At 33.0% G+C, this 12896-nt stretch overlaps 2 protein-coding genes across 2 annotated transcripts; one reads left to right on the plus strand and one right to left on the minus strand.

Annotated features, from left to right (window-relative positions):
- Nucleotides 1-255: 255 nt before the first annotated feature.
- On the plus strand, nt 256-3321 carry LOC110890726 (PHD finger protein ING1). The gene is made up of 7 exons (XM_022138350.2): nt 256-463; nt 894-965; nt 1066-1253; nt 1371-1431; nt 1876-1969; nt 2088-2241; nt 3072-3321. The coding sequence occupies exons 1-7, from the start codon at nt 436-438 to the stop codon at nt 3180-3182; spliced, it is 708 nt and encodes a 235-aa protein (XP_021994042.1). The 5' UTR covers nt 256-435; the 3' UTR covers nt 3183-3321.
- A 722-nt stretch (nt 3322-4043) lies between these two features.
- Nucleotides 4044-4502, minus strand: LOC110888549 (S-protein homolog 21-like). The gene has a single exon (XM_022136070.1). It carries the CDS (start codon nt 4500-4502, stop codon nt 4044-4046), a length of 459 nt encoding a protein of 152 aa, XP_021991762.1.
- Between the last annotated feature and the right edge of the window lie 8394 nt (nt 4503-12896).

Raw genomic sequence — 12896 nt, forward strand, 5'->3', positions numbered from 1 at the left:
CACTGGGACTAAGTCTGCAATTTTCACAAACCACAGAGACCAACCAAGCATTTAACTCAAAATAATAATTCGAGCTGAATCGAGCGGAACGGACCTTTATTCATGGTTGGCTCGTTTACAAACCAAACCGAGCGACTAGTTTATAACCGAGTGTCAAATCAAACGAATATTTTTCAAACAATTTCCAAACGAGCCGCAAACGATTTAAACAACCGTGGATTCAGTCAATTAGCAAACCACCTAACTTTCAAAACCTATAAATAATGGGGATGAAAGCAAAGCAAAATGATGACATCATGTGACAAGGTACCCAATTACACAAAATTCAAAGAATCAGCATCCAATAATCGTTAGATCCGTTCACGATTAAACTTCACGCGGGCTTTTAACGACCAACTAACATCATTCATTTTCCCCAAATTCCCCGTCGCAAAAATGTCGTTTCTTGAGGATTTTCAAGCTAGTAATCTTCAATCCCTCTTCAATTTTTTTTAATTTCGGTTTGTTCGAGTTATAAAGTTGTTTAATTTAGCAAAATATTTGACCCCTTGTCGTCAATTTACAGTTTGGTTGAGAAAAAAATCGAAAATTTATTCGAGCCCTAATTTTTTAGGGTTTTTAAATTGTTCTTGAATAGTTACCAAAGTGTTAAATTGGTGGATATTATATTATTCAGTCGTTATGTTTGATTCTATTTGCTTGTTAAAGGGAGAATTTTGAGTGATTTTGATGCATGATTGTAGAGTTTAAGTATTAGGGCTTCATACTGGAGTTGTTAATTGAGGTTTTTTTAATTTTTTTTTTTATAGAATTTAAATACTGGGGTTTCATACCAGAGTTGTTAAATAAATTGGGTTTTTTTTTTTATTTGTGTATTATTATTTTTGATGTAGGTTTGGAGCCACTGCCAAACATTTTACAGAGGAAGTATGCGTTATTACGCGATTTGGATAAAAGTTTGCAGGGTATGGTTTATACACAGACACTATTGAGTTCAAGTGCATGTATACTGCTTTCTGCAATTTTATATAGAATATAATAAAGTTAAGGGGTGTATGTCTGCAGGTATTCAACGACAAAATGAGCAGCGTTGTTTACAGGAAATAGAGGAGTTTAAAGAGGGGGTTAAGTCTGGGAACATTGCACCGGGTACTTCACTTAACAAGTTCTCAGATGATGCACAGGATGAGCAGAAACATGCCATTAGAATTGCCGATGAGAAGGTTGCTCTGGCTGTTCAAGCATATGACTTGGTACCGATACTTTTATTATGTTGTTTTTGTTCTTGAGTTTGTGCCAAATTTTGAGATATATAGTTATGCGGTTATTTCCTCTATTTTAAGTGACGTGTTGAAAATATTCGTACGCAGGTGGATGCTCATATTCAACAACTCGATCAGTATCTTAAAAAATTTGAAGAGCAACGGCGTGGTAGATTTCTTCTTATTTTTTAAAATCTGTCGTACACAGATGTGATGTAGATAAGCCTGACGCTCCTGTTTGTGTTGTGTAGAGGTGGCGTGTGTGTGTGTTTACACGGGTTTGAGGGGGGGGGGGGGGAATCATCATTTTGGTACTGGTGGAAATGGACAAGTGGGTTGGGTTGACCGCAAACACATTCTTATTCAGTTTTTTTTTTTTTTAGTATTTTATTAATCTATTTATGATTACAAACACAAAATATTTAGAATAATAATATGAATTCTTGAATAATAACAACTTAGGAGTTCATGCATTACAATTAGAGTTAAAACAATTTTCAACCCGTTTGAACTCTTGTGTAGTCCCCCTTCAAGCTAAATTTTTTATTTGATGTGATTTAGATAAAACACAACACAGATCGACCCATTTGTGATTTATGTGTGGTGGTTGCAGAAAAGGATATTGCTGCAGCAGCCGGAACACCTGGTTCGAACCCTGATGGCAACGGGAAGCCTGCAAAGGAGGGTGGAAGAGGAGGACGAAAAAAGTAATAATCTTTTTAACATAAACTGTTATTTGTTTGCAATAAGTTGTTAAATCTGGTCACAGATGCCTCTTTGGGTGGAGCTTTAATGGTCAAAGTTTTGACTTTTTTTACTATTCAGGTCCCGCCTTGCTGCCGCTGCGGCTGCTGCTCAAGTAGCGGCTGCAAACCCGCCCAGTATGGACTTGGATCTACCCGTTGATCCTAATGAACCGACCTATTGTTTCTGCAACCAAGTTAGCTACGGGGAGATGGTTGCGTGCGACAATCCTGATGTAAGTATTTTGGAGATTGCAAAATGAATAGGTGTAGTAACGGGTTAGAATGGGTACTTTTGGTGTAAAAAAATACTTTTTTTTAATGTAAAATGCCATTTTCGCCCCTGAGGTTTGGACAGTTTTGCGACTTTCGTCCAAAGGTTTGTTTTTCTGCATCTGGATCCAAAAGGTTTGAAATCTTGCCATTTTCATCTGGCTCGTTAAATCCATCCATTTTCTCCGTTAAGCCAGGGGTATTTCCGTTTTTTTTGTTAACTTAAAGGGCAATTCAGTCTTTTCAGAGGTATTCGTTCTTTTACATAAAGTGAAAAGACTGAATTGCCCTTTAAGTTAACAAAAAAGACGTAAATACCCCTGACTTAATGGAGAATGATGGATGCAGTTAACGAGCCAGATGAAAATGGCAAAATTTCAAACCTTTTGGATCCAGATGCGGAAAAACAAACATTTGGATGAAAGTTGCAAACCTGGCCAAACCTCAGGGACGAAAATAGCATTTTACTCTTTTTTTTTTATATAAATAATTCATGTGTCAAATATGATGTACAATTTAAGTTTAAACCACAATGATCAACAATAGTTTTTTAATAATAATAATAATCAGTGTTTTGGAAATCATCAAGGGTTTTTTTATGAATTAAAAGTACACTATGGTCAATTTTCGACCAGTTTCCTTTAATCTACTTTTTCTTTTCTTATACCCATTTAGCCCGTTAGAGATAAAATATAACCAACTCAAGTCAACCCATTTATAAGTAAATGGGTCCAAATTGCCATTTTTATCACTTTATAACCGACCGACACTAATGAGGTGATAATATTTCCAGTGCAAGATCGAATGGTTCCATTATGGCTGTGTTGGTCTGAAAGAGCAACCCAAAGGAAAATGGTACTGTAGCGATTGCAGCGGGATGCAAAAGCGGCGAAAGGGGAAATAAATTAGTGTGCTTTTTTTTTTCTGGTATTATAGGAAGTAACTGAAGATCAGTTAACTTGGGTTTTGTGCCTTTTTAGGGTTTGAATTGATGTTTTGGATTACATTTTGGTGATTAGTAATAAACTCTGCTTATTTTAACCTTTCGTATGACATAGAGTTCATCACCTTTGTTATCATAGTTTGCTAGATGTTCACTAGCGCCAAAGAGTTTGGCCCGTTTATTGGTAAATGGGTCGATCCATAAACAAGGTGATCCAGGTTCTTCACCTAAAACTAGCTAAAATAAAAACAAGACTGGTGGCTCGACAAGTAACGTAAAGGTTCAAACTCAAAATTCACCAATAAATACAAGTTTTATATATGCATATGTTGCTGACAAAAGTAATATGTCAAGTTGTGCATATATCTTTGTTAGTAAATTGCATGTCAATCGGTTACCGTACTCCTAAACACCAGTCAATGGTAATCGAGTTTGATTTGATATTGATTAAAACGTGTAATCGAGTAAGTTTAGATAGCTAGGTTTTCGAATCATAGTGTTTCATGACTTCATCTCATCTTAGTTTGTCCTGTTCAACTGTTTGTTTGATTTTTGCTAAAACAAACATGTAATTATTCACTCAATAATATGTGGTTTATTACATATAAACTTATTCACTTTTCACATATAAATTTGTGTTAATCAACAAATCACAAATCATTTAATCCAAAGACTAAAATCATTTTTACTTTAATAACATAGATACTAATTTTTTATTCAACACATAAACAAACTTTTAAGGTATCCAAGTTTATACCCTAATTAGCAATGTTTTAAACCCGGGCCAGTCAGTCTGGCCCGGGTTTAACAACATTGCCCGTTCTAGGTTCGATACTTCCAATCATGCATCTTCATATTCTTTTCCTTGCCTTTTTCCCTCCGGTCCACGAGGTAAATCCCATCATTCCTAAGCAACCAACTGCATCTCCAATAATTTGCCTTAAAGTCCAGCTCGCGACAAAGCGGTTTGATCGTATCTTGAGTAAACACGTCGAAAACTAGTTCTTGATGCTGACCCTTATAAGCATGGCAGAAGAAAAGAGTAGTTGGACCAAAGATATTCTCACAGAATTTCCAGGTTGTTGAATGTTGATATTTTATTTTGTGGAAGCCGATATCGTCGTTTTTCGATTTGCAGTGGGCATAAACATGGTCTTTGTCTGTGCCATTGACCTGGTTGACTACATTGATGGCCCAACCACCTAACCAGCATGGCTTTGCAGCAGTTGCTAATGCAATGACACAAAGAAAAGTTGTGAAGAAGATTATGTGTTTGTTCATGTTTGTTTTGTTGATGGTTTGAAAATGTGGGATTTTGTAGACTATATAATGGTTTTTAACCTTGTGTATTAACGGATATTCTTGAAAAGATATGAAGATATTGAATGGTAATTAAGGATTTTTATAAGATTAGAATGCTATCATGTCTATATATGTGACACAAGAGTTTTAGGAAACTAATGAAGTAATATGTTTTAGAAATTTTTTAAGTTGCATGTTAAATTAAATAAATAAATAATTATCAACTTATACAGTATTTATTGAGTAAGAAATGTACTAAATTTGAAGTTTATGGATGTTTAAAAGGAAATGAATGTGGAGTTTTGATTATTTTTATTAGTGTTAAAAAGTGACTTTAATGAATAACATTATTTAGTTATTTTAAAATTTGATAAAGGGGTTTCTACCATGATTTTTTAACGGATGTTCTTGAAAAACTTATGAAGAATGAATGGTAATTAAGGATTTGAAAAGTGCACCACAAAATCATATTAGAATTGTATCATGTAACACCTCGAACTTTAGGAAACCAATGATATGATAATAACAAATAAGGATGTTCTTGAAAAGATAATGAAGATTAGAATGCCATGAGGCCAATACGTGTAATAACTTGAATTTAGGAAACTAATGATGGTAGTTATAAATATTGAAAGTATTTTTGTTGAACTTATTTTAACATTTTATTAAGATAAGTGTAAAATTAAATAAGTAAATGCAAAGTAAAATAGGTTTTTAAGTAATAAATGTACTAACTTTGAAGTAGGGATGGCAAATAAGCCCAAGTCCGACGGATATACCTGAAACCCGAAATATACGGGCCGAGTATACCCGAAGCCCAGTGGGTATGGGCCGGGTACAGACTTAAAAGAAGAAAAAAATCGGGTACGGGTACGGGTATGGGATTTAGTGATACCCGCCTGATACCTGGCCCATTTACCCGAATAATACCCGAAAGTATCATATTATAGATTTCCATACGTATAAACTTAGTACATATACTTATTACCTTCTCGATAGTCATATGTGGATATGTATTTGGCAGATGCTTAGTGAACAAATAACTTATTTTTGAGCATGTATATTTGATATGGAAGCTATCACCCTTTATTATGCGGATGTTTATGCAATTAGGTGGTCCTAATACAATTACTTAATTAAGTAATCGTTTTGATTTAGTTTGGTATATGTAGTCTGAATATGCTATGTAAGTTATTAATCATATTTTCATTTGTTATAGTCATTAAAATAGTAAATTATATAAACATCAAAGTAAAAATTGCACATATTTCCCAACGGGTATTTTTATGAAATTAACGGGTATACCCGATACCTGTGGGTATGCCCGATACCCGACAGGTAATTACCCAACAAATACCGGACGGGTAGGCCGGGTATGAGACAAAGAATTACAACCGGGTATGGGCCTCAGATTACCAATACCCGGCCCAAGCCCAGCCCATTTCCATTCCTACTTTGAAGTTTATGGATATTTAAAAGGAAATATATTTATTTAATTCTTTTAAAACATACTTCTATAACCAATCAATTCTTTTTTTCAACTCCAGTTATTTATTTCGTATTCGTTCTCTGTCTAATGTGTTCTCTGCCTAATGTCTTGCTAGTCTCTTTAACGAACCAATTGAAAAAGTCGTCTCATGTAACCAACAATATTTTTAATTGGGATTCAAATCCTATCTTAAATATTATCATCTCATGTTAATGACCAAAAGAGTTGAAAATTTTGGTGGTTACCAATATATAACAACTTTTGATTGGGAGTCAAATCTTCTCTAGAATGAAAATGAATTGAATACTTGGAAGTTTATGTAAGGAACGATAATTTTGGCAACTGTTATTTGAATTAGGCAAGGATTTGGATTCACCGAAAACAATTTGATGCTAGTTACTTAGTTAGTGGAAGGTGAATAGCATTTCTATTGGTGGACGGGTCACCTTGATAAAGTCGGTTCTTGATAGTCTTCCTTCGTATTACTTATCCTTGTTTAAGGCCCTGGTTAGTATCATTAATAAACTTGAACAATTCATGAGAAGTTTTCTGTGGGGTGGGTCTGAAGAGGTGAGAAAAATGGCTTGGGTTGCTTGGGATAAAGTTACGCTTCATAGAGAAGAAGGCGGCCTAGGTTTAGCTAGACTTGATGAATGTAACAAGGCGCTTTTGTTGAAGTGGTGTTGGAGGTATGTTACTGAGACTAAAGCTTTATGGCGCAAGGTGGTGGAATCTATTCACGGCTCGGATCGAAAGTGGGGTTTTCTTCCGGTTAATAATAGTGTATCCGGGGTATGGAAGAACATCGTATCGTATTCTAGCAAGATCAAAGTTGATGGGGTGGGAGCTTTAAGCATGTTAAAGGGTCGGCTGGGAGATGGTAATGATCTTCGGTTCTGGCTTGATCCTTGGCTTTGCCAAGCTCCTTTAAAAGATTGTTATCCGAGTTTGTTTGCATTGGAGACAGACAAGAAGTGCTTCGTTTTCAACCGGTGTGAACGTACAGATCAAGGCATTGTGATTAAGTGGCGCTGGAAAAGGGCTCTTGACTCTTTGGAGGAGGCGGATCTTCGACAGGACCTGGAAAACCGATTGGCCGAGACTTCTTTTTCAGAGCGGAAGGATGAATGGTGCTGGAACGATAGTAAATCTGATCAGTTTTCGGTTGCTTCGGCAAAAAGGTGGCTTCGCGGTAAAGGTAATGAAGAGAGATTCGGTTTTAAGTGGTGTAAATGGGTCCCGGCTAAATGCAATATTTTTATGTGGCGAGCTTTTCTAGATCGTCTTCATACTAAGATTGCGTTGCAAAAGAGGAACATTATGGTTCATGATGATATGTGCGTCTTGTGTGATGATGGTATAGAGTCTATGGATCATATTCTAACGGGATGTGCTATCGCGGCGGGGGTGTGGCATGGTATTTCTTTGTGGTGTCGTGTTCCTACGATGTTTGCGTTTTCTGTTAAAGACATTGTCCGGGCATTTGAGCTTTATGGTATTAGTGGTGAAAAGAAGATCGTTTTACAAGGCATTATCATTACCACGAGTTGGAGACTATGGAAAGCACGAAACGAGAAGATTTTTTTAAATAAAGATGTCAAAGTGACGGATATTATATCCGACGTCAAAGCTTTGGGTTTTCTTTGGTATAAATTCAGGGCGCGTCAGGGAAATCTAGATTGGGAGAAATGGTGTAATTGTAATGTAATGTAAATGTACTCGTTTTCGGGTTCCTATTCCTTCTTGGAATAGGGTGCCTTTGTGTTTTCAATGAAAGTTAACCTTCAAAAAAAAGTTACTTAGTTAGTGGTTAGGAAATACACTTGGAATAATGAATTATCAATTACTGTATAATGATACTAGGTTATAGACCCATGTATTACATGCGTTGAATAAATAAAATATCTTACATAAGTTAAAGATGATAAATCTCACACAAAAATTACTTAAATTAAATCACCCATAATCAAAAAAATGTCAGTTTTTTTCTTTGAAATTTAAAGAAAAATATAATAATTTTGAAATAAATTTACACATATTAAAAAGCCAATATATAACGGATAACTACTGCTAATTGTCATTAAAAAACATAAGTTAAACCATATAATTTAAACACCTTGAATTATAAATAATTTGAAATGGAACGCTAACATGAATAACATGTTAGTACTTCTATGTGTCAAACATTTATTAACGGTCTTCACTTTAATATAATGTTTTCTTTTCTTTTGTGTTTTTGTGACAAGAATATTAAAGTTTAAACATTTTTTTTTAAAATGACCACAAAATTTGTATACTCTGAAGTTTAACGGCTTTATTTCTTTGGTTTTTTCTTTTCGTTGTTATACAGAGTGTCATTACCGTAATGAACCAAACCATATCGCTGGAAATTGAATTCCCACCGAATCGCACATGGGATTTTAGTAATTATTCTTTAAATTATACATTTGTTATGGTTAGTAACTAAAGCAAATCAAATATGTCTAATTAGTTTATCAAACTTAACTGAAGATGCTATATAAATATCCTCTACAATAATTAGAAATAACTTAATTATTATTCATCATCAATTAAAATATAAGTTAACCATTATCTAAATCTAATTTAAATACTCATTTAATCATTTATCAATTTAATTTAAATACTCATTTAATTATTTATCGGTTTATCATTTAATATTTTAATGAAAACAAAGATAAAATCCATATAATCTTTAAAAAATAAAGTTTAAGAAATTAACACAAAGATAAATTGGATAATGTATAGCAATTATTTATATTTATATATTATTAGATGTAACAGTAATTAATAATATTAGAACTTAAATCCGTTAGTTCAGATTAATATTCAATCTTATCCTACTTTAAATATAAAAAAATCCGTTAGTTTTTTTAAATATATTTTTTATTATTTGGTATATAAAATCATATTTATTCAACCCATGTAATACACGGGGGTTTTTAAAAATATAACTTTTTTTTATTATTTGGTAAACAATATTACATTTATTCAACCCGTGTAATACAATGGTTTTAAAGATATAATTTTTTTTTATTATTTGGTATATAATATTACATTTATTCAACCCGTACAATACATATGGTTCTTATAGATATAACTTATTTTATTATTTAATATATAAAATTACATTTATTGAACCCGTGCAATAAAGGAGGCTTTTAAAAAGATAATGTTTTATTATTTGGTATATAAAATTCATTTATTCAACCCTTGTAATACACGGGGTTATAACCTAGTATTAATATAGTATAATTTCATGTATAAGTAAATTAATTAAATGAGAGGATGCCACATGGCATTATATAAATAAATTAAATTAGAAAATACCACATGGCATTATATGTATTTCTGTATTAGTATTAGATATTTTATTTCTCATCCAACTTTTATATTTTCTTATTGTTTTACTAATAACCTTGTTCTCTTTGATATCTTCCTATACTAATAAACAAAAATCTTTTTGTACACGTGTCACTCTCTGGTGCCTCCTTCCTTCTAATAATAATATTACATATTAATTTTTATACACAAAATATAATATAATGTTAATTAATATAGTTAGAGATAAACATATAAATTCAAATTTAATTAATAATTATCTATAACAAATATAAATGTATCAAATAATATAATAAGTATAATATTATTTAATATAGTAAATATAATATAATATTAATTAATATAGTTAGAGATAAACGTATAAATTCAAATTTAATTAATAATTATCTATAACAAATATAAATGTATCAAATAATATAATAAGTATAATATTATTTAATATAGTTAGAGATCAAACGTATAATTTCAAATTTAATTAATAGTAAATTACTTTTTGAGTCCCTATGTTTTAGTGGTTTTAACCACTTGAATCTAAAATCAAAAAGTTTAACGCCCTGAGTCTCTAACCGCTCATTCACACCCCCTGTAAAAAATTCAAAAAACTTTTTGTAAGACTGAATTCTCTAAGTTCTCACAACTTGTAGAAATGTAATAAAGTATAAAATCACATGTACAAGTACTTATAGTATATAACTTAGAAGACTAAAATTACAAGCGGATTAACTAAATAAAGTACCAAATTATCTTTAAAGCGAACACTAAATGGTTTTTAAAAGACATATTTTTTTTGTTATTAAGTATATAACATTATATTTACTTAAACCGTGTAATACACGTGTTCAATATTTTATTCCAATTTTAAATTTATGTTAATATCAATATCTTTTCATCTTAAAAAATGGTCCAACTTCCTAATAACATTGAGTTTTAAATATTAAACTTAGTTTCAATCATATTACGTAACTAAAAACATTAACATCATGCTAAATAAAGACATTATATAATATTATAAAAATTTTAATTTGAATATTTAAATGTCGACTACTAATTAAAATGTTATTATAGACGCTCAAATTTATAGTTTAAAAAACTTAGTCCTATTTTTTTAAACGTGTACTTTATTTTTAGTATGATTTTTTAAATGTAATATTTTCTATACAATGATGATATTCATATATTGTCTCATGGTCCATATATCTAAAAATAGTATTTATATCAAAAAAAAATTTATATCAGTAATATACATAGTAGAATTTAAGAGTAAATTGCCATTTTAGTCCCTGAGTTTTGTTCAAATTTGCCATTTTAGTCCAAATAGTTTTTTTTGCCTCTGGGTCCCTGACTTTTCCCTTTTGTTGCCATTTTGATCACATACACTAACTCCATCCAAAAACTCCATCTTTAACCAGGGGTATTTTGGGGATTTTCATTTTAAATGTTTTCAATTGCCATTTTGATCCAATTCCAAAAAATCAAAAAAAATTACAAAAAATCAAAAAAATTCCAAAAAATTCTAAAAAATAATAAAAATTCTAAAAAATCATAAAAATTCTAAAAAATACAAAAAATCCGTTTCGGCGCGAACCGTTTCGAACCAGAACCGTTTCGAGCTGAATCGTTTCGACGCGAACCGTTTCGACCCGTACCGTTTCGACCCGAACCGTTTCGAGCCGAACCGTTTCGAGCTGAGCCGTTTCGACGCGAACCGTTTCAACCCGAACCGTTTCGAGCTGAGCCGTTTCGACGCGAACCGTTTCGAGCTAAACTGTTTCGAACTGAACCGTTTCGAGCCGAACAGTTTCTAGCTGAACCGTTTCGAACCGAACCGTTTCTAGCTGAACCGTTTCGACCCGTACCGTTTCGAGCTGAACCGTTTCGAACCGAACCGTTTCGAGCCGAACCGTTTCGAGCTGAACCGTTTCGAACGGAACCGTTTCTAGCTGAACCGTTTCGACCCGTACCGTTTCGAGGCACGGTTCGCGTTGAAACGATTCAGCTCGAAACGGTACGGGTCGAAACGGTTCGCGTCAAAACGGTTCAGCTCGAAACGGTTCGGCTCGAAACGGTTCAGCTCGAAACGGTTCCGCTCGAAACGGTTCAGCTCGAAACGGTTCGCGTCGAAACGGTTCAGCTCGAAACGGTACGGGTCGAAACGGTTCGCGTCGAAACGGTTCAGCTCGAAACGGTACGGGTCGAAACGGTTCGCGTTGAAACGGTTCGGCTCGAAACGGTTCGGCTCGAAACGGTTCGGCTCGAAACGGTTCGGGTCGAAACGGTTCGGGTCGAAAAGGTACGGGTCGAAACGGTTCGCGTCGAAACGGTTCGGCTCGAAACGGTTCGGCTCGAAACGGTTCGCGTTGAAACGGTTCGGGTCGAAACGGTACGAGTCGAAACGGTTCGGCTCGAAACGGTTCGGGTCGAAACGGTTCGCGTTGAAACAGTTTAGGTCAAAAAATTTTGGAATTTTTTAGATTTTTTCGGGTCGAAACGGTTCGCGTTGAAACGGTGTCAGTTTAGAATTTTTTAGAATTTTTATGATTTTTTAGAATTTTTTGGAATTTTTTTGATTTTTTGGAATTTTTTTGATTTTTTGGAATTTTTTTGATTTTTTGGAATTGGATCAAAATGGCAATTGAAAACATTTAAAATGGAAATCCCAAAAATACCCCTGGTTAAAGATGGAGTTTTTGGATTGAGTTAGTGTATGTGATCAAAATGGCAACAAAACGGAAAAGTCAGGGATCCAGAGGCAAAAAAAAAAAAACTATTTGGACTAAAATTGCAAATTTGGACAAAACTCAAGGACTAAAATGGCAATTTACTCTAGAATTTAATTACAATTCATTTACCATAACCTAATAACTTATAATTATTTTTAAAAATACTTACAATTTTATGATTTTTTTTTTTATTTTTTAGTGTTACTTCTTTTTAAGACATAAAATAAAATGGATTGTAGTATCTCAAAAGAGAAGTGAAAACTTAGAAAATTATTTTGAATAGCGAAAATATAACTGTTCTTTTGTTTAACTATTTTATCTAAATAAGTCATTTCATTAATAAGGATTATATACAAGTTTATAATTTACATTTTTTCGTCATTTAACCCGTGTAATACACGAGGTTGTAAGCTAGTTATTATAATAATGAAAAAACAGAGAAACGGTAAAAATAAGTATTTGATATGGATTTTTACTAAGAAAAGGTTTGTCCCAAATATTGCTGTGGATGGATATGTTTGCTATGGTTTCAACCATAAATATTTTGTCGCAAAAGAAATCCGTAAAAAATCATAAAAATAAATGTTTAGAAAATAAATTATTAAAATCCCCAACAAGGCACATCATCCTCGACTAAAACAGTGATGACCCTTTGACTCATCAAGACATGTATGACCCGTTATAACTCATTACAATTTATATTGGTCAACCAAAGTCACTATTGGTTAATCAAAGTCAAACTTATTGAAACAATGTGAATTTTGGTCAATCATGGATATAAAACCTTTTTACCCTAATAAGGCC

Source organism: Helianthus annuus, chromosome 11 (genome assembly GCF_002127325.2).
Source record: "Helianthus annuus cultivar XRQ/B chromosome 11, HanXRQr2.0-SUNRISE, whole genome shotgun sequence".
NCBI lineage: Eukaryota > Viridiplantae > Streptophyta > Magnoliopsida > Asterales > Asteraceae > Helianthus > Helianthus annuus.

What these genes read in the sequence shown, in the direction of transcription:
- LOC110890726 (XM_022138350.2), top strand. Translation starts at nt 436, where the DNA reads ATGTCGTTTCTTGAGGATTTTCAAGCTA. An exon ending in GGAAGAGGAGGACGAAAAAA is followed by an intron (nt 1,970 to 2,087) that starts GTAATAATCTTT and finishes TTTACTATTCAG; the next exon opens with GTCCCGCCTTGCTGCCGCTG. An exon ending in TTGCGTGCGACAATCCTGAT is followed by an intron (nt 2,242 to 3,071) that starts GTAAGTATTTTG and finishes TAATATTTCCAG; the next exon opens with TGCAAGATCGAATGGTTCCA.
- LOC110888549 (XM_022136070.1), bottom strand. Translation starts at nt 4,502, where the DNA reads ATGAACAAACACATAATCTTCTTCACAACTTTTCTTTGTGTCATTGCA.